This window comes from Excalfactoria chinensis, chromosome 10 (assembly GCF_039878825.1).
Source record: "Excalfactoria chinensis isolate bCotChi1 chromosome 10, bCotChi1.hap2, whole genome shotgun sequence".
NCBI classification, from domain to species: Eukaryota; Metazoa; Chordata; class Aves; order Galliformes; family Phasianidae; genus Excalfactoria; species Excalfactoria chinensis.
The window spans coordinates 8,793,960-8,816,118 of record NC_092834.1 but is presented as its reverse complement, the minus strand read 5'-3'; the positions used below and the strand labels follow the sequence as shown (position 1 = coordinate 8,816,118).

The following is a 22,159-nucleotide window of genomic DNA, read 5'->3' as shown; positions in this document are numbered from 1 at the left end:
AATCATCCCCCTGGGATAAAGGTGAAAAACATTAGGAGGGGAAAATAGTGGGCTGGAATAATAATGAAAGGTAGATTCAGCTGGTCCAGCTTTTACATATGCAAATAAACAGCAGGAGAGAGGAAACGGAGAGAGACCTAAGGTAATGAGGAAAAGGAGCAGGTGTATCTGTCTTCCTGGAGGCTGAAGGAAGGAAGATATTAAACTGCATTTTCTGGTAAATTGCCACTGCCAGTTATTGACAAAGTTGTCAATTACATGGGATTATTTAGACTGATGATACAGGAAGAAATGGGGATTTAAAACCATGTGGGACTAAAAGCAGAAATGGGGATGTGCTGCAGATGATAAATGGAGTAGACTGAAACTGAAAGAGCAAGGAGGCCAGCCTCAGCGGATTTAGTTCAATATCCTTAATTAGCATATTAGAGTAGTGCTCCAATGAAACCATATACCTACTTTCAAAGTGTGATTTTAGAAAATAAACGTTAATTGGGTGGAAGAAAGAGCAAGAATGTTCTACACCATAGGACTGCATAGACACAGAATGTATTTGGACAACTTCTGCCTTCCATGTTCAAGTAACTCAATTACATACAAAAATACACAGACTGCCCACAACTCAGATATGAAATCACATTAGAACTTACTGAGGTCAGTCAGACAAAACATTAGGAAATGAGGGCAGAGCTTCGGTAAGTAGCAGGATTTCAAGCAGTCAAACGATCATGTTGCTTAAATAAAAGGATACTTTTAGGCACACGGATAAACAGGTGACCAACAAGTAAAAAGGCACTGCTCTACTAAAAATACATACTGCTGAGAAGTGATAAAATATTTGCTACCACCATTTGGTAAATAGCACTAAAGTGTTCCACTGTGCTCATGAGGAGAGTTGATGGGCTTGGACTGCAATATATGATGTAAAGAAGCCAGGCCTAAATCACAGTTATGGCACTGACATCTTGTTGGGCGCACAAACCACTTACCTCCACTGTGCCTCTTTGCTGTGTCATGGATCAGCAATATCTTCCTGCCTCCCAGGCATGTCATCAGGACAAATACATCAATGACTCAGATATTACAGTTATAACGGGGAGACTGCATGAAAACTTTGATATAAGAGTTTCTCAGACACAGAAACTCCAAGGTTATTTATATTATCCTTCAGAAGTAATTTAGATTGGTGATATTAAATAAGTTCTGTTTTCGTTACGTGAAGGCTTTCTTTGCCATACTGCTCCCAGAGACAGCAGGCTGAACAAAAGCAGAGAGGGAACCAAAAGATTAAACTGGTTACTTTTGTAGATAAGCACCAAAGACCAGTGTACCTCAAACACCACACCTGCCTACCCAGCTCCCGCCTCCATCACGGTCCTGGTAAAGCATCACACAGTATTTCAATACAGTATTTAACACATGCCGTGTAACACATGCTACCAGCTTCCTGAGAAATGTTTATAACAGCTATTGCAGAATTCATCTCAGGATGCATGCTAGGAAGGCAGGATTCCTCCATCTTCGCATTGCTTTTTTCCACTCACAGTAAACAAAAGCTTGAGAAATAAATAAAAACAAAATGTTTACTTTTTGCTTCCTTTGACTTTTCTGCAAGACATGGCACCCCTCTGCTGGGCAACAACAGACAAAATGGCAATGAGCTGCAAACCAAAGATGATAGAACAGTACAGAGAAATAGGCCCATATGGTCTGGAAAGCAAATACAAGTGAGGCTATGTATGGCTTGCCATAAAGCAGAGAAAATAAGCAGCCCAGGTGCAAAACATTAAGTAAATACCAGTCACAATTTAGACTTAGTTCCCCAAACACAGTCCAAACAAGATTTTTCATAAAATCTCCTAAAATAAGACACCTTCACGGAGGTGACAAATGTTAGTTCTCCAACTCTAAAAATGATTGTTGCAATATTTAGGATAATAGGAAGCAGAACATTTGAGAAACCAAAAGCTTTTCAACCATGAAAGATGGAACCTGTGAGCTAAAGTTTGCAGCAGATGACGCTGCCGAGAGGAATTTCGCTGCAGCTTTTGCATTTGTAACATTACTGCTATTTTGTTTTGTTTTTTTTACCTTAGGTATAAATACAGATGTGTGTGTGTACTTCTAGATGTATGAAGTACGACAATCATAGTAAAGATAAAACAGTTTCAGTCATCACTGGTGACTCAGATGAAAAAGCAAATTCAAAAACCAGATGCATGTGTTATCTCTCACACGTAACTCTTACTCTGCCCCCTGAACCATGTTAAGAAAAGTCCACTTTTCTCATTACCCTTCAGACTGGGCTACAGTTGCCCATTTTGTTTCAGATTTCTTGTTCTGTTCTACCTATGACTCCACTAGCTTTGCTACAGGGTAGGACAGCTTTCATTTTTAAACCAAAGAAAAACTGCATAGTAGTTCTGTTTCGAAGTAACGTTCTAGTACGTGACATCTGGGAAGTCATGTTTTTGTTAAGGATGTAAACGCAAAACAAAGGTTGGTGATATTTTTTGCCCTTTTTATTAAAAAGTCGTAACACTTGAGATACATTTTGCAGAGCTACCACAATTATAGCTCCGCGTTTCAGGTCACTAAATACAGACTACTGCAAAGTGCCACTATGTATGCAGTCATTAGGTGCTGGGTCACCTTTTTTGTACTGTGAAATTCTGATTTTGATTCAGTTATGCAAGTAATTCTGGTTTTAGCTTGACTGTGTGATAACCAACTGTAGTATACATATTAGCTTTAAATACATTAATTTGAGATATGCATATATGACATAGTGTGGAACCACACCCAACACCAGCCACCAGATATTAAAGAGAACACTTCTAGGGTCTGTAACACCCAGACTGATTGTTTTGTGTTTCACATTGTACTGATGCCTTTGAAGTCCATCACTCCAAGTCTTCTGCTTTACGAACCAAATTTTGCTGCATTCAGAAACCCTGAGAGAGCAGGGAAGAGGACAAGTCTTACTGACAGAAGCAGACACAGAACCTCAGCAAACACAACTTTTCCTACCAAACCTACAGAAACAGTTCAGCTTTACAGCAGTCATATCAACAAAGGAAGGGGGAGGCACAGGAGCAAGTCTTTTCCCAGTCAGTATCCAAATTCCAAGAAGGACCTATTTACATAAGAAAAAAACCCATCAGTCTGCCCACCAAGATGCAGTACACCCGTCCATTTTCCACTGTTTTAGCTCAAGTAGAAGCTTCTTTTTTCAGTTTTTCTAATACTTCATCTGGTGTCACTGATGCCAAAATCTTCACCACTTTGTCACGTGATTTACCACCCTGTGTTAGACACACACAAAAGTCATCTTGCAGAGAATCACCACCAAAACACACATTTCCAAGAAGCTCACTATGATGCCAACACATCACGTAGATACTTAAAATAATTCCCAGCAGAATTAGCAGGCGCCAGAAATGGTTCATCAACATCCTTTTTTGTTATTTTAAAGGTCAAAACCAGCCCTATCTATTCTCCTTTTAAAACCAGCTGCAGCTCCCAGAGCATGCCCTGAATTTATGCCTTTCTTATAGACTAGAACAAAAAGCAAGGAATGGTAAGTTTCCATTATTCAACTATATAAGCTAGAAGCAAAATTCCAACTGTATCTTGTTTGAGGTTTTAAAAAGTTACTGCAACCATTTGGTAGATGTGGACTTTCAGATCTTCCTTCAACACTGCCTCCCACAGAGTGTTAGTTATTCTTAAGCTGAACTCTCCAGCTGATAACATCAACTAAATGATAACAAACTGCACTGTATGTAGCATATAAAACACTTGGATTCAAATAGCTGTTATTTTAAATATTATTGGCTTGTTTTTATATTACAGACAAAATTGCTGCTTTAGGAACTGGCAAACTTGCAACTTCATTTCACTTTGTTTAAAGCTACATATTTGCCAGGATTCAGTAAAAACAAGAGAAAGAAACATACTACATTGTAATCCATTCGTAACAAAAAGCTGGGAAGACCCATTTAGAACATCCTGAAGGAGGGAAATGTTTTAACCGCGCTATGTGGAAATAAGGCAGGAATTTAAAAATGAAAAACAGTCCTTTGAAGCAGCCCAGGCAGCTGATAAAGAAAATCAAGCCCTTTGGATAGAAACATGGCAAGCCTGGTATTATACCAAATCACGCCACATTGGATTGTTTTGTCAGTGTTATCACTTATCATGAAGCAAGTAGCACACAGGAGAGAGTAACCAGTACAAAACCCACTCAGTGTGTGCACCTAGCATAGCAGAATGGAAAAACACAAATAAAGCACAAACTTTAACACAGTGCTCCACCAAGAACAAACAGTGTTCTGAGGAAGACAAACACTAGCTTGTAATTATTAGGACACTGGAGGTCAGAACGACTGAGTTAAGAAGGTCAGAAAACATTGGTCTCTTTTATGTTTAGCTCTGCTTAGCACTTGTATTAATCTAGTTAAGTTTGAACAACTCCTTAAGGCAGGAAAACTGTAATTTGTAAAATGCTGACAGAAAGAAAGAATCTCCCCAGGAGTCAGGAAAAAGGCCAGGCTGGAGGTGGCTCTGGGCAGCCTGGTCTTGTGGTTGGCAACCCTGCACATAGCTGGAGGATTGAAAATGGATGATCATTGCGTTCCTTTTCAACCCAGGCCATTATATAATTCTATGAAAAAAAAAAAATAATAAGGAAACCAGCATCTCTACCTTTCCCCAAAGCAGGGCTCAGCTCTTTGATCATATTGCCACTGACCAGCTTTTAAAAGACTTCTCCAACTAGTGCATTAAATATAGAAAAATAAGAGGCACCATTTCCATTGAGTCCTCACCTTCACAGAGTTTATAGTAGAACGGCTGGAAAAACTGACATTTAAGTACAACGAATGGATGCAATTAAATATTTATTCGGTGTGATGAATAAAGCAGTTTCCACCTAAAACAGTCAACAAGCGTCAACACACAGCACAGCTCGTATCAAGAAACACCTAAGGCCCAACATACACTCTACTCTATACGCCACAGGTACTGGTCAGAAAACAGAAGTGCCTTCAAAAAATGAATGCGATTTTTTCCCTAAAAATGCACATTTTCTGCCAGGCACAAATTATATGAGCTGAATTTGAAATGGAAACAAGAGACTCTTTAAGAGCCGCAGAAGGCACGAACCAAATGCATTCTTGAAAACACAGAATTGGAACTATTTGGATTAAAGATCTTAAGATCAGCTGTGGTTCTTCTTATCCCAGTTTTTTTCCTCCCTTAGTGAATCATCCTATTAAGTCAATTAAAAGCTTTTCAAATGCCTTCTGGAGTGAACTTGGGAGAGCAGCTTGCTGTACTCAATGAATAACATTCCAGAGCCTAGAATTCACAGTGCAGCTGAATAAGGGGAGGTTGGGGGGGGGGGGGAAGCAGTACCTTCTCTAAAATAACGTCACTCTTCTTCACTTCTAGCACCTTAGAGAGGTATCGGCACAGCTCTGTATTCGCCTCCCCTTCTGATGGTGGTGCAGCAATAGCCACACCTACTGCCTCGGCTGTCACATCTACAACAGAGAACGGAAAGGTTTCACGCTCCAAATATTTATTAATGAATGTTTATGTATTTCAAAAGCATTTTAATTTTAAACCCAGGGAAGTCCCAGATCAGCGGGAACTGAGCACCTTCAAACCCCTTAAGGCTGTTAGCGAGTACCGAGCGCGAGGCTCCCATCAGCCCGGTGTCAGCGGGAGCCGTGGGCACAGCGGTGAGGCTCCCGGTCGTGCTGCAGCCACAGCGCCGCCTCACGCTGCGCCCCGTTAGTTGTCGGCCCAAGGACCGCAGCCGTGCGGGCAGCGCGCTGCCTCAACCTTTAACCTCCTCACTGCCTTTAGCCTTGGGAAACATCACCGAATCGCTCAGTGCCTCCCGAGCGTACAGAGCGAAACACGTGTTCTGCACGCCCAGTTCTACTCTGCCCCAGCTTCTACAATTTACTCGCGTTATTGCACAATGGCAGCCTAAACCTGCTGCAGTTTCCGTCCCCGGTGCAGCAGCTGTCCCGGCTCCCAGCCGCACCGCACCACACACAACCGTGTCCCGGCGGCGCCCACCTGTCACGGCGCTGCAGCGGGAGCCGGGCTTGGCGCGCACCGACACCCTCACGCCGCCGTCGCCCGTTGCCACCACCGGCCCCGCGGCGGCGCCGGGCTCGTGGTGCTCCTTCCCGGCCGCTTTTCCCTAAAAGAGAGAAACGGGCGTCGGGGCCGCAGGCACGAAGCGCTGGGCGCCGCTCCCAGCCGACCCCCCCGCACCTTCCGCGGCATGGCCCCACCGCCGCCCCGTAGCGGAGCCGCCAGCCGCTGACGGAAGCCGGCGAGGCCCAGCATGGCTCGGCGCGGCCCTTCCGGGAACGGCGCTAGCCCCGCCTCCCCGCCTGCGCATGCGCGGAATGCGGGCGTTAGAGCCCTGCCCTGGGACTTCAACACTACAAACATGCCGGGCCGGCAGCAGGTGAGCACAAAGCGAGTTGCACGCAAATAGGCCATAGTTTGTAATAATTCTTTAGTATTAGATTACCCAGTCAAAATAATATCATTACAAGGCTTGTATTCCCATTTTCACATTGTACATTTTCCTATAGGCACATATGTATATACAGTGGCTATTTCCATAACCAAGCTCCATATTCCAAAACAGCCCTTCTTAATTAAAAGAGATTCTGGAAAGATCCATTCATGGAAGAATTTGTTATAGCATTTCCTCAGTGCAGCTGCAGACGCTGCCTGGAGCGCTAAGTCCATCATAGCAATATGAATCCAGCTTTGCTGATGTACTCGGGGAGAAGAAAAACAAATAATTAGTAGCAATTCTTGTCCATGGGGTCATTCCAAGGTTATTTTACAGAGAAGTGCAAGCTGGGAGCACAGCAGCAGAGGTATCGACTTTGTGAGAGAAGCTGAGGAACACGTACAGATGAACTTCATAACCAGTACGTATCTTCCAGTTCAAGAAATGAATTCAACTATATGAGAAATGAAGGGTTCAAAATACAAAGCCATTAAATCACAACATACCATTCAAAACAATCTTCAGCATACAGAGTACTTAACCCACACTTTGTTAAAAGTTACATGAGGTTCCACCAACCACGCCGCAGGTAAAATCGCTCTCCTGGTACTTCTCAAACAAGTCAGTTCTGTTTTGACACGTTCGGGTCATTTCACAGCACTGCCAACTCACTGTGGGTGACAGTGCAAGTCCACCGATATGCTGTGCCATGTAGATGATTGTGTGAAATTATGTATAAAATATTATTTCTGGTATCTGTCCATCCTCTATCGATGTACCGTTATTGTTACCTGGTGAGCTATAAAAGACAAAGCAGGTTTTGCTAGCAGTAGGAGATTCGTGGATTACTTTCTTCAATCCTTTTGTTCCATAGTGGGAATCAGGACCCTGAAAAACAGCAGTGGAGATTAGCAGCAGAATGGAAATGCGAGCATGACCCATACAGCGCTGAAGTTCAAACACTGCTGACTTAGATCACTTTAACAGTAAAAAATGTCTAAGAGTGAGAAAAGAAAGCTGCCAGTGTTCTTGACTATAGCTAGTCCTTAACAAAAGAAATCAAACAAGTTTTGATGAAGACAGCTGTCAGATTAAATATTCCAAATAGTGCTTTTGCCCACACAGAACCACAGTGACTTCCATTAGGACTCGTTTTAACTCCTTTAATTGGGAAGTCACAAAGAATCCAGTTATAAATTCCGTGCTGTGGCACAGAACAGAAAGAAAGCAGCTTTAAACATTGCCAGTTTAGCTACTGCTTCCTTTCTCACAAAGCCTAGAATAAGACCAAGACGACACATTCCCATCACAAAACTGATAAACCTTTGCATCATTCTAATATTTTATACTGTTAAGCATTCTTACTTTTAACGTTGCACAGGCCGTGTAGCAAACTGTTGGCAAAATCTCTATAGGCTCTTTGAACATCACTCTGAATGTACTGGCAGTTCCATCACAGCTAAATCCAGTGTCATTTTGTCCTAGGGTTTGATTCTTCTCATAATCAATTATCTGCAGAAAAATATGAAAACTGTGTTTTTAGATTTACAAACTTGCGAAAGGTTCTCACCGTACACACACTGGAACGTTACAAGAAAACACCTGCCTATCCCACCCAGTTTAATTACAACAATAGTGCACTCTCAGATTAAATGGTACCTATAATTTCCTAACAATAATACCAAGAGAGCTGACCCGGCCTTGTGCTGAACCACAGATTCTGAGTTTCACACAGGCTGTCCGTTCTGTATGTTCAATCCAGCAATACCGAAGCAACCAGGTTAAAGGCTTTGTCTGAGAGGAGATAAATAGCTCTTAAACCTTTTGCTTTTGACCTTAATAAACTACACATGATCCCGTAACTTAGATTTGCTGATCTTTGCACACCTACACAGCCCACATGAGAGAATCACATGAGGCTGGACCTAAATGTTTCACTGGCTGTGGCTCATTCAGTAAACAAGATTTTACAGATGAACAGTCAATGACGTATTCTTAGAAGAAAACAGAGGGAAGACAACATAATCATTTTGTAAAAGACAGACACAGAATTCCTGTCCTTAAGTACACAACAGAGCAGTAAGCATCGAACAGGAAACTGAAGACAAACTGCTCTTTAAATACAATGTGAAGAAATAAGCTGAAACAAAATTACCAACAAATGCTAGAAGTCTATCAAATAAGGTGGGGATAAATAAGAAGGGGAGCGCCTGGCCCTAGTTGAAGTCACAAGCTCTTTCACAAGTTTTTCCACACACCCGGTCAATCAATGCAATGTTATAGTGCCAGGCTTTGACACGCACAGCAGAGTAACCGTGCAGCCGCAGAATGAGCTTCAAATCAAATCAAAGCTAAACTCAGTAAGAGAATTCAAATGGAATGGAAATTCCACACTTCAAAGGGGAAGATACAGTGCTGGATTAATATTACGAGAAGGCAGTTATCAGCACAACATGCTAAGAGAGATCAGACAGGCTACGGGAGCAGGAAATACAATTTCAGTGGTATCTTCGACTAGCCTCTCAGACTGGGCAAGTGTCAAACCAGGACACGAAGCAGAGGGGACATTTTTAGCTACTATCACCAATCATTTCGTGAGCTTGCCCACCACTTGCTCAGTAGGAAGAAACACAACCCTTCATTTGGTACTGAGTGATTAGCAGGATCAGATTTAAAATTTCATAATGGAAACACTATGTAACAGTGTCCGTAATATACTTAGAGTCAACATTCCTACACGAACAACAAAATCAAATCTACCACAGCTGTGCTGAACTTCAAAAAGGAAAATAAGGAAGCTGGCTCAAAAGAAGCTAAAATAAGAGTCTGAGCTGCATTCCCCCAACATCCAGAACTATTCCATTAGGAAAGAATTAGCGTACATCTCTCTTCTACAATCTTCTGAGGAGTTTGCTATTGATGAATGAACACGTTCAAATACGATCAGATCCAAAAGAAGGATACCTTACCCACTGCTCTCCTAAGTGTGGCTCTCATCTCCCCATCACCCCCCCCCCCCCCCCATGAATGCAAGGGTCCTAGCCTTTCTGGTCTCACTTTCATAAAGCAGTAGCTTATGAATAATTGTCATTATTCTTTTCACTACCCTCCACACTTTACAGTGAGAGACCAATACTTCCCACAGTACTCAAGATGTGAGCATACTCTGCTTTCATGAAATAACACAGTGTCATCTTATCTTTTTTCCAGTACCTTCATGATGACACAGTGGGCTTTTTTAGCAGACTTTTTTTGGCAGTCATTGCATATGATATGTCAATGATTTCTGACAGCTGCTAATGATAATTACAGAATTCTTTCCTGAATTACTAGAAATCTTATTAAGAGGACAGACTTAATGCACAACTGAACAGATTATAAAGCTGTGAAACTCCTTTATAGAAAACTTAGAGGAATTTGAGGTTAGACCATACAAGTGTTCCACAGCATGATTCATTGGGAGTTACCAACAGAAAGGCCAAACCAGTCTCAAGAAATACCTATTCTGGAAACGACTGAAGAATAGACCGAAAAGGAAGGAAAGTTTTATATTGTTCTTACGTTTCCCTAGTCATCTAGTTGACTGCTGGGGATAAAACAGGTTAGATTCTGATGTATCAGGCTGCTTCTACTCTATTCAAATGTACTCCAAACCTTTTGTATTAAGCATAGTTTTAAATAAGCATATATAGAACATATTGTACCTGTATATTAACATACTGTACCTGTATATTAACTTGATAGTCTGTGGGTCCATGAATAGATCCATATAATCCAAATCCCACTATGGAAATTCTTCTATTAACTGTGAACCTAGTAAAACAGAAGCAACTGTGATGGGTGTGTTAACTTCTTCCCAGGCAAGCAAGAAAGACTCCTATTGTATTATAGAAAGCTAAACCAGAAATTGCATTGCATTCATATTTTCAATAGTGTTTTGCACTTAGATGTCAATAGTAAGGAAAAAAAAACCCATCTTATTAAAGTATCAGCTTCATAGTGTCACATTTTGCTAATCCACTGAGCTTTTCAATTTTTAATTTTATTTTTTAAAATAACCTAATTTTATTTATTTATTTGAGTATTGCTGAAATAAAAACAGACCAAGCCTTAGTATTTTAAAACTAGATATGCAGCAAACACCCCAGGACTCCAGACTTTTGAACTTGGTTCTCTGATACATGTTTGTTACTGTATCTTACACTGAAAAGAAGAAGTTGAGTAATACCCTGCCTTTCTTCCCACACTTGTGTCTCTCCTTCAAATAGTTTCCAAAGCCATACCTAATGCGATCACTTGTTCCGCTGTAGCCCCAGCGACTCTCCACTTGTTGGAACCTGTTAATGCTGCATTCTTTTCCTCTGAGGCAACATCTTGGTCGGTCTATATAATCTACTTTTGGCTTAGGATTGACAGTAAAATGTAGAAAAAGATTTACTACTTCCCGATCTGACAAGATTCCTGACTGAGCAGGGCCTGCAAAAAGAAAAGAACTTCTAAGGTAATTCTAAGAACTACTCCAACTGTTGCATTTAAACATTTATTTGCAAACCAAGGATGACGCTAATATTTTCCAGTAGCCAGGGTATACTACAGAGGATGTTTTCCTCTCCTTAAGATTGCATCACAATACTTATTAGTTAGGTATTAACAGCATAATAGAGCGTTAAGCATCTCAGCGCTCACAGGTGAGCAGTGCACAGCTTTGGTCTAACAGTAAGAGAAAGAATCCCCAAACTCACCTGCTGCAAACTCTTCGATAGTCATTAATGGAAACCGGATTAAGGAAAGAGCTCTTCCAAGGACCTTCTGTTTGTTTCCAAATGTCACAGGCAGTTGCTGTCTTTGACATTCAGCCTCTGCCCAACGAACAACAGCTCCAAAGAGTCTGCTTTCTCGAATACTAAGGGTATCTCTTTCTAGAACTGCACACAATGTGTCTATAAAGAAAAATGTTAACAGATGTAGATCACAAGTTCTACATATTTTAAGTATTCTTAATACGTAAACACCAAGAACATTCATAATATCACACAATATATCCTGTGCCTAAAAAAAAATCTTCAAATAATTTAGGGACTCCAAGCTAAAAATAAACAAAATTATTTCTCTTCCTGAAGACAGCATGTAAACTTTCCTCTTGATTCATACGAGTGTAACCACACATAATCTACAAAGTGACAACCAGTATTCTACAGAATTTCCAAAGCTATGGCAAGATGATTACTGGCAGTAATCGTGTAAAGTGGTTAACGTCCACTATGAAGAAAAACAATTCATGACAGCACTGCCACATTCTCATCCAAGTACCCGCCTGCCAGCCTGAATCAACCACAGACACACAGAGCAGTAGTGCACACAAAACCAGTTTAAACATAAAGGATTTTAAACATTGACACATCTGCCTCCCGCAAAGCCTGAAGGTGGAACACAGGGCGTGAGGAAAGGTGCATGGATTTTACAGGAGCAGCTTCTCCTGTACTTCTTATTCACTGTTGCATTTTATAAACAACTTAAGCAAAACAACAAAACAAAAATCTATAGGCTATTTAACATTTAGTCTGTTCAAGTTTTCCTCTCACTTTATCATAGAAGATGAATCTAAAAAGCCGGTTTCACATTCACATTGTCTTCTTCAGAAGTTTTTATATGCCCTGAATTTGAGCAAGATATGTTTGCTATTATAAAATGTATATCAAAAACGCAGGCTGAATTTGAGATTTATCAAAAGTAGAGATCAACATTCACAGTCTGGGTATAAGTCCACTGAACCCAAGATGTTGAAGCAGCTGGAATATCTTCTTTCAGCCCGAGTTTGTGACTGAATCTAGATGAACAGGAGTGAAATCTTATACAGAAATGCATAGTAACAATCAAATCTAAGCAAACTGATTTATAACTGCTGGTTTTTTTAAAAGAAAAAACACAGAAATCAGAAGAATTACAAACAGAATTTCAAACCATTTTAGATTTTTATTTTTTTAAACATATTCCATACATTGTATCTGATTTGTGCAACCCTGAAAAGAGAAGTAGCACGTAGCAACAAAACAGTATGATTCCCTTTGGAAGTTTAATACTTAAGACACAAGAAGGAACTTACCTATATCAATATCAGTAAATCCTTCTGCACTTATTGCATCCATAGTGCTTTTGTCTATCGTATCAAGACAAAGACTAGCAAGCTGAGGTTCATCAAACAAACGAGCCTAAGAAAGTAAAATAGATCTGTAATTAATTTGCTGTTGCAAACACCTTGTTAAGCTACTGATTCTAAGCAGCAAGTATTTTTTAAATCTAGTACAGGTCGAAAATACAATAGGATGATTTCTCTAGATCTTGTGGTTTTATCTTCCAGGGCACTTAAATTCCAAAAGGAGAATGTAATTGAAAATACACTGCAGGTTTTCCTTCATGTTTGTATTTTTAGTTTGGGAAATATAATTTCAAGAAGCAGACAACAAATCCATTACAGCAAACTGTCTTAACAAAAAAACAAACAACCAATTGAGATATTCACATAAACATAATAAGCCGACCCCATCTGAAGTGTCCCAGTATATCATACAATAAACAGAGAAGATTTTTCTCTTCTTCCTCTACATTAATATCATTAAAAGCCAAGAAAGACTCCAAAAATGCCAACAAAGCAACAAAACTATTTTCATACAGAAATTAGACTGTGTGATGGCAAATCCACCGTGAAGTAAAACTATATGCTCATTTCCCCCCAAAAACTGATTTTCATAGAAAATCAAAACTAAGCTTAAATTTACCCACCTGAGTGAGGAGCATGAAGGCATTATCTGCTCGGAGGTGCTTCGTTAGAAAATCTACACAGTGTGCTTCCAGGGCTGGAACTGCATACTTCTTTGCAGTATAAAGAGTAGTCATGACTGTTTCCGGACCAATTTGAACTTCATCAGAATAAAGAAACCTAGAAATCAACATATACAAATATATATAATAAACAGACGTCTCGGGGCGCAGTCAAGAATGACAGTCTCTTTGTATTTAGAAAATAGGTCAGAGATTTCAACTGCCAACGTGCAATAGTTCTCTGTGTCGCATTTTCTTGTGGATAACAGTTAAAGGATTGAAGAAAAAATACAAAATTAACCTAATGGCATAAATTTGTTTTAAGTCCGTATTACTCTAAGATTGATCTGGCTGTCCTAGTTATACACCACCACCAAACTGTTAACAGCTGAGCTTCAAAATTACTTACTTAGGCATTAATGTATGCTCTTTTGATTTACTACTAAGATCCGTATTCACACATATCAACACGTAACTCTCTACAGCTGTATTACTTATCTCAATCTACTGAAAGTGCACATCAGCTTCCTTGCAACTCTTGAGAAGAATGTCAACAACGTCTGATGTGATAATGTCTTATGTCACGGTCACCATTCTCTAGTGCTCAGAGAGGAAATGGGAGTAAAGTTCTAAGAGATGACCTTGACTCTTCTATTCTTGCTGCAGACTGTCACAAGAAGAGCTTTGGCTTCTCTGCACTGTGTGAGGTTACATGATTTGTTGAAATTTTAGCATAAAGCAGCAAACCAAAAGATAGAAGTTTCCATAAAAAACAAACCCCTCTATCTATACTGAGCAGCTGTTACTTGAGACAAGTTTAAGTTACGCTTTTCAACATGCTTTTCTTTACTTCAAGTTTTTGACAAGACCAAAACTTCTCTGGAATTTTCTCAGCCAGAAGTCTTTTGAGATTACTAAGAAGTACAAATGCTAAATCAAAAGGTAGCTATAAGAACTATTATATATGGCAATAAAGTGCAATGTGCTTGTTGTATAATACTGATTCCTTTTAGTATATGGATGGATAATCACAATGCATTCATCTGCTCATAAAAAAGAACTCTAGGTGTGTCTTCTCTTTAAAATCCTCTCTGCTCATGAGCCGAGAGCTCTGCCTGTGTTGACGCTCCTATTCATGGCATGCCTGAACTGGCACAGCTGTGTTTATGCTGCAGTTCTTCCTCCACTCAGCTCAGTGGGGCTGAACACCACTTCTCCTGTCAGAAAAGGGAGCAACTGCTGCAGCCAACTTAAAATAGTGAATAAATATGTCCACAAGAAAAACTGAAACACTGTCAAAATAACTTGGTAACTATCAGGTGTTAAAACTGTTCAGTTTCTAACTACTAGTAAATTATCTCCAACAGTTTTTGCATTACTTCAATGTTTCTTTTATCTTGATGTTCCCTCGCCATGAAGATACAAAGATCCAACTCAGATCCAAGCAATTATACTTCAAATCGGTCTCTGCAAAGATTAAAGGAGTGCCCTACAAAAAGCACTCATCATTATTTGACCAACTTCTTTATGACAAATACGAGGTCAGCAGTGGCCAACACCAAGGAAAAAACAAACAGCTTGTCTTACAGCTGGTATACATTAAGAACAGTGTATGGGGGCACAGAAGAAGTCCAGTACTAGTTTGTGTTAAAGAAGATCTCCTCAAGTGTGTTTCTAACAAGGTGTTTCAATTTATATTTGCTTGTTGCATATGTATCAAGGCCTGGGTCTAGAGGGGGAGCACTATAAAATACTGAATTTTGTTCTAAAAGGCTGCCAGCCATTCCATAACAAAGACAACATCAAACCTGAGCCACTCCAGCAGTTCAGTCTGGTGATGTCTAGACACAATACAAGTATAATCAATGTACTTACAAAAGTTCCCTGGCCATTACCAGCTCTGCAAACACAAGGTGGCTTTTGTTTGCTTCTAACAGCAACTCTACGCTCACTTCTACTTCTTAGCCTTACTCATAACTCTCCTGCTTCTGTGCTTATGTATGTAGTCAAAACAAGCACCTCTCATTATAACTTCTGTCTGGTGGCTTTTATACATCTACATACACACACGTCACATAATTACTAAATATAATTACTAAACATAATTACTAAAACACCATTATTCTCCTCACTGTTCTCACCTCAAAACAAAAATGAAGCTACTATTTTTTTTCCAGTACAAGAAGTTTAGATACACATTTCTTTCCAAGCAATAATGTTGCTTGTTTTCTAAATGTTCATCACAGAAATCTGTTTAATGCAAAAAGATATCTTATCATTGAGCAGCAGATGAGTTGTCTGACCTCAGCAATAAGCCTGATGCACAGAGAATCTATCAGGACCATTCTGTGACCATTTACCACTACACTGGGTAAAAATAAAGTGCAGACAGGTTTGTAACAAACCCTACTGTGGTCAAATCAGAAACCAGTACCCACTTTGCATACTTCCCCATCACCACACTCCTGCTCTCACTTATGTGACTTGTGCATCACGTCAAATAACTGTGTTCTGCATCATGTTCTCACCAGCCAAAGCCATCTGAAATGTGTGACTGCAAAAGGGATGGTAACTACTTCGGTAAAGGGACACAATTTGCTCTGCCTTTGAAAAATAAAAAGCTCGTTGTCAGAGGAGTGGTGGCCCTGCATGGAGCCAGGAGTGGGATGTGATGGTTCTCATGTGTTCCTTCCAGCTCGGGATATTTTACGATTCTACGAGTAAATCTTCTAAGTAAACCATCAAATGAAATGAAAAGCTCAGTACAACGGTTTCAGTTCCTTCCTGGCGCTGTTGGACGGACGGGCAGTAACAACAGAGATTGCCGAGCCACTAATCCCCATGGCCTTACTGCAAACACAGAACCAAACAGCCCGACGGGACACCGAAGCTCTTCACCGAGCGGCCGTTCCGGAACGAGGCCGCTTCTCCCGCGGAACGGAGCGCAGGGCGCAGCAGCCGCCCGCAGGCCGCCCGCAGGACGCCGTGCCCTTGCCCCGGTTGCGGCCGGACGGCGGGCAGCAGGCGCGGCACTCCCGGCCGCGGCCGAGCAGCGCAGCCGGCCGTCCCCACCCCGAGCCCCGGGCCTGACCTGAGCAGCGCCAGGAAGGCGGCGGGCTCCACGTCGGGCAGCTCGATCTCGGCCGAAGTGGTGGCCATGCCGCCGTTAAACATCGCGTCGAAGACGGCGCTGCCGGCCGCCAGCACGAAGCGGTGGGCGGGGATGCGCTGCTGGCCGGGCCCCGGAGGCGCTCCCCCGGCTCCGCCGCCGCGCGGGCCGCCCTTGCCCACCACGAAGTGCACGTCGCTGAGCAGCTCGTTGGAGAAGAGGAAGGCGAAGCGCTCCCGCAGCGAGCCCTTGGTGGCCTGCCAGTTGTACAGCGGCTCCCGCTGCAGCACCGCGCCGCTCTCCGCGGCGGCGCTAGCGGTCGTGGTGGCGGCGGCGGCACCGGTAGCGGCGGGAGGCGCCTCCACGGGCGCACCGCCACCGGCGGCCGCCATCACCGCCCTGAGGGGCCGCGCCGGGCCGGGCCTCACTCAGCCGGCGGCACTAGCATCTCCGCCGCGCGCAGCGACGTCAGCAGCTCCCTGCGCATGCGCTCCTCGCTGCGCAGACGCGCAATGAAGCCGACGGGCGCGGCCATGTTCCGCGCGTGGGCGGCCGGGAGGAGCGGGGCCACTTCCGGCGGGTGGGATGTGGTGGGACGTGAGAAGGGGGGGTGAGGTGATGTGCTGTGCCGTGCTATGCTATGTTGTGCCGTGCCGTGCTGTGCTGTGCCGTGCTATGCTATGTTGTGCTGTGCCGTACTATGCTGTGTTGTGCTGTGCTGCAGTGTGGAGGTTGGTCTGGGTGCGTTTGTGACCGAATAACGCTGTGCTGCGAAGGCACGTGAAACGCAGATTCGGTATAATAACACATAATTAACCGGCAAAACAAGCGTGGGCGCCTGTTGTAACTATTTCTGGAATAAGATTAAAATATGGAGCCATTTGAGTATTCGTGCTGTGCCATTTATGTACAAAAGCATCTGTTCGAGGCGTGCCTCCACATCGGACGTTTTGATCCTACGAGGGGGCAAACACAGCCGAGCAGCATGAAGGGATGTGGCAGGGTGTGTTTATTCCCATCACATTTAGCACCCTCGGCCCAGGAGCGGCCCAACGGTGTGAATTAACTCAGCAAACTGACGATCAGAATAAGGTTATGGATGTCATACGTTTGTGGCTTTCAGTGAACGAAAGCGAGAAGAAACGCTTGTCCTGTCACGGTCCCATCGCAGCCGGCGCTGCCCTTTGAGACATAAGGTGGATCCTTTTGCCACCTGCTGGAGCTTTGGTGTAAATACAGCAGCGATCTAAAGTACGGAGCTGAAAGGTATTCGTCAGAGCTGCTGGCTTGTCAGCGTTCGCGGCAGCGTGTGGCTAAAAGAGGAATATAGTGTGTCACCGCTCTGCGTTTAGGTTTATTATTAGGACAAAACTGAGACCAGGAAAATGCGGTGTGCTTCTCAGAACGAATTTTAGGGAACCTTAGGCAAGATGGAAGCGATTTAAATGGGATAAAGGGCACGAGAAGACATAGTACACCAACCGTCCAGCAGCAAGTAGCACAGAGGCTATATTTAAAAGTAAAGTCATACTGCTGACTTGGAAGAACGAAACCGGCACCTTTGTGTTTTCCTTGCCCCAAGGTGGACAAGGAGCAGAAAACAGGCAAAGCCCAGTTTCCCTCCAATAGCTGAGGTTCTGAAAACCCTGGATGCTGAGATGTACTGCAGCTTGCTGCTTCATTGCCATGTACCTGTTACACTCAGAGGAAGCAGCTTGAGAGCTCTTTTTAGGGGAGTAAAACGCCAGCTTTTAATGAAATTCAATGAATCAGTTGTCATGGGAACTGGGGGAAAAAAAGCACGAGGGGAATGGTGACAATGTGGATGGGTAATTATTGTCTGGGAGTATTTTTTTTTTCCAGCCAAGGGATGACCTGGGCATTAATGAGTTTTCTTCGTTGTTATCTTTCTCCTGTCTTTCAGTGATTGTTCACAGGTTGGTTTGTCAAATGGGAACCAACATTTGTGACTGCCCGGCTGACAGAGAGCTTTGTGAACATCCTGTCAGTAACACACTGCATGCTGCAGAAAGCTAATTGATATGGAAGAGGGCTGAGGAGAAAAGGGGGAAAGGTGGGCTGATGAACAGACAGGGTAGTGAGTGGTTGGGGCAGCCTCCTTCAGAGGAAGAGAGAACCATGCAAGAGAGAAAAGCTAGGAATGACCTATGAGACAGTCTAAGAAAGAAAGAAAAAGGGATGGCAATGAAAAATGAGGGAAAAGAAACAGAAATGAAAATAGCATGAAAGAGATTTAGAGTCTTAAAATACAAAAAGAGGGGAAAAGAAACACAGGGCTTACATGTGATTGTCACTAAAATGCTGTCCTGTTCTTTTGCCTTCTTGGTATGCTCAGTATTTTATCTAGGAAATATAGTAGGAATTAATACCGAGGGGGAAAAAAAACTCATATAAGTGTAGCAGTTCAAATTGGCCCGAGCAGAAGCTTTTGTTTGATCTCATGTAACAGAATGGCCACAAGTCAACGGCTGCAGACAAAAGTTCAACAGTATTGTATTATATAGCTATGAAGGTTGTACTGATTGCTAGCCAGCAGAACAGAAGGTCAGGGAGTGTTCGTGCTTTTGAGCAACACAATTTCAAGGCCTGTGTAATGGCCTGAGTTAATTCATGCTGTGACTTTTTGCTATGGAAATTCATAAAAGAACTTTCTAAGTTTTGAGTTTCCTTTCCCCATCAGCAAGAGGATAGAGGAGAAGCTGGATTGACTTGTTTTGAAGAACTGAAGAATCTGGTGATCAAACTGCAGGGATTTCTGAGATACTTGTGATGCCATGGATGTCCCAGAGACAGGAGTGCCTGCCCAGAGGCCCTATTCTTCCCTCCCAGTGAAACCCAGCCAGTTCTGTGAGATCTGTCAGCAGGGTTTGGGTTACAAATCATATTGTTTTCAAACGTTTGTTCCTGAAATCATTCAAATTCTCCTCCCTTTCCTTCTTTTCCTCACATGAACTCAGCTCTGTGTATGTTCTAAGCGGTTGTTTGTTGTTATGATCTGAGTTTTGGAGCTGGCACGGATTTGTACAGGGACTAGCAATTGTTCTCGTAAGTAGGTAGTACCTCTTCTCTGCTTTGGGAGGAAAAAGAATGCAGAGTAAATCATGGATTTGTTTCTGATTGAACTTCCTTGTTAGGACAGTTTAACAGCTTTTCATTTCCACGCTCAATTATATTCTTAAAATCTCTTACATCTGATTCACACTATTGCTGTGAATCCCCCTAACAGTTGCTATTAGCATTAAAATTATTCTTGTATGTAAATTCGTAGCAAAAGTGCTTTCAAAATAATAACAATAAAGTTATCGCCTTGATCTTTTTACTGTTGTTATTACTGTTTTCTTTCTGGTTTCCATTAACCTGTACTGCTTCAATCGGAGAGTACAGGTAATGTGACCTTGCAGTTTTGGAGCACTGGATCCATGCAAGCACAGAAAACAAATTCAGTCTTACATTGCTGCCCTACTAAAGGGCAGGGATTTTTTAATGTCTTTTATAATGCCTATATAATATTGATAAAAAAAATCCCAAATAAGAGCAGCTGGTATCTTTTCCTCTATTAGAAAATATCTTGTAATCTAAAGCTGACAATAATACTTACGCAACTGTCGCAGATTGTTTTCAACTTTCTAATTCTTTGCCATATCATTTCTACGAGTAATTCTTGCTAATAAATACATTCCTGAGGATATTTCCAGAATCCGAAGTTAGAATACTATGTGTACGGCTGGCACGAACATCATGGAAATTTTGAGTCACTCCAGCTGCAGAGGTAGCTCCTTCAGTTTGCATTGTGCATGCTCATATGTCCCAAAGATAAACAAGAAATAACATTCTTCACATTGTTTATCTGAAAACATTTTATGAAACTGGTTAATTAGGGCTTAGAAGATTCTCTCCCCACGTACCTATTTTAAATAGCATTTCTAACACTGACACGGCTGGCTCTATAAAGTGTTATACTTTGGCATGTTTTTAAACAATCACATACATACACAACACACACACTCTGTTACTGCATAGTTGGAGAAGCAAATGAGGGGAAAACCTTTTTTCACTTACTGCTTCCTACCAAGATACCTTTACGATTGAACAGTGAATATTTTTGCTTTTCAGTTGGTGCTAAATGTCTGCAATCTGTCAAGGCATGATATTACTTCAGACAGAAGACACATCTCCTCCACTTCTAACAAGGTGTTTAGCTAGCATTTTGCTTTCCACATGATTAACAAGATTCTTACTGAGAAGCCACACTCTTGCCACTTGCAGTTTATGTCAATAGTACAGCTGACATACATACTCTCATTTGCTGCCTATTAATTTTGTTCTAAAATGTCTCTTTCCCTGAGATTATTCATTGCTGAGTAGACAGGCTGTAACACAAAAAGAAGCTCCGTGATTTGGGCACCGATACTCAGTTTTGTAAGTGAAATGGACACTAATGACTGCCTTCTCTTGGCTTGTTTCTTTAGTAGTGTGATTGCTGCTGGAGAATTCCCCCAGATCCTCAGCAGATCATTAGCATGTGCCCTCCTGACTCCAAGTGCATACCATATGAACTACACTGTGTTGCCTCTGGTAAACCGTGCAGTCTGTGAGTTACAAAACAACATTATTTATTAGGTCTTGTACCTTCAACTAGCAAGAAATTCACAAATAGAATAGTTTGGATTTAAAGATGTCAGGGAGTTTCAGTTATAAGTGGTCTAAGCTGCCCCCCAGCAAATGAATAAATAGAACAAAAGCCCCAACCATGAAGCTTTTAATTCATTTTTTAACTCATTTTTACCTGCTCAATTGGTTACTGACTTCTACTACCTTCCAAACTTACTTGCAAATAAAGGGAATATACTCTGAATAGTCTACCATCTTATTTCAGTGAAACTGAGTGACACAAGTTGTTTTGTAGCTGGGATGGTATTTTGTAGCTGGCATCATAATGCAATGAAACTTTGCTGCTTGGCAGTGTTGTATGTGAACACATGAGCAATGCTTCCATGAGCTATAAATAGAGTCTCTTAATCCCTGAATTGATCTTCATGTGCTTGCTTAAGGTTCACCCTACTTGTATTTGTATAGATTAATGCCATTACTTTGATTCAAGATACAATTAGCTGTGTCTCAATATAATGTTAAGCCCTCCAATTTGTTGCAGTGTTAGAGGCAGTTATGAAATGTAAGAGCTGTTTCCCAGACTAAAAGTAGACACGAAGTCCTAGTGGTCTGTTAGTCTCCTATTTTGAAGCTGAACATTAATGAGCAGGCATATTTAAGTCCACAATATTCTTTTGCTGGCATGCTTACAAATGCCTTCTAAGTGCTGACAACAAGACTGATCTGCTGCCATTTAGTAGACAGAATGAAGAAAAACATCTTCCGTGTTATAACTGATTCTTGAGCCAGTAATGGTCTAGTCAAGAAGCTGGCATTGTCCTCAGCACAGCACTTGTGAGTAAAGAACTGCCAGTCTGATGGCCAGACATCTGGATCTGGTTTGTTGCTGAGGACAGAGATTCCCAGTGAGGAATCCTTCCTGTGGAATGAGGCACTTGAGAAAGAGTTGAGCTACCTATCTAAAAGTGATCATTAGACAAAAATCTTCTGATTTCTGACATGGAAACATTAGAGTGTGGTGAAGGATCATCCCTTTTGACACTATGCAG

The 22,159-nt window shown here is 41.9% G+C and overlaps 2 protein-coding genes across 3 annotated transcripts; both read right to left on the bottom strand.

Annotated features, from left to right (window-relative positions):
- Positions 1–2,506: 2,506 nt before the first annotated feature.
- On the bottom strand, positions 2,507–6,394 carry C10H15orf40 (chromosome 10 C15orf40 homolog). 2 transcript variants are annotated; one of them, XM_072345662.1, is made up of 4 exons: positions 6,295–6,394; positions 6,094–6,220; positions 5,419–5,546; positions 2,507–3,305 (listed from the first exon to the last, which is right to left on the bottom strand). In XM_072345662.1, the coding sequence occupies exons 1-4, from the start codon at positions 6,367–6,369 to the stop codon at positions 3,213–3,215; spliced, it is 423 nt and encodes a 140-aa protein (XP_072201763.1). In that variant the 5' UTR covers positions 6,370–6,394; the 3' UTR covers positions 2,507–3,212. The 2 variants fall into 2 exon arrangements, with proteins under 2 accessions (XP_072201763.1, XP_072201762.1); XM_072345661.1 differs by having other exon boundaries at positions 2,507–3,136.
- A 131-nt stretch (positions 6,395–6,525) lies between these two features.
- Positions 6,526–16,964, bottom strand: BTBD1 (BTB domain containing 1). The gene is made up of 8 exons (XM_072345372.1): positions 16,461–16,964; positions 13,331–13,487; positions 12,654–12,759; positions 11,293–11,490; positions 10,834–11,026; positions 10,276–10,363; positions 7,916–8,062; positions 6,526–7,438 (listed from the first exon to the last, which is right to left on the bottom strand). Exons 1-8 carry the CDS (start codon positions 16,868–16,870, stop codon positions 7,280–7,282), a joined length of 1,458 nt encoding a protein of 485 aa, XP_072201473.1. The 5' UTR covers positions 16,871–16,964; the 3' UTR covers positions 6,526–7,279.
- Between the last annotated feature and the right edge of the window lie 5,195 nt (positions 16,965–22,159).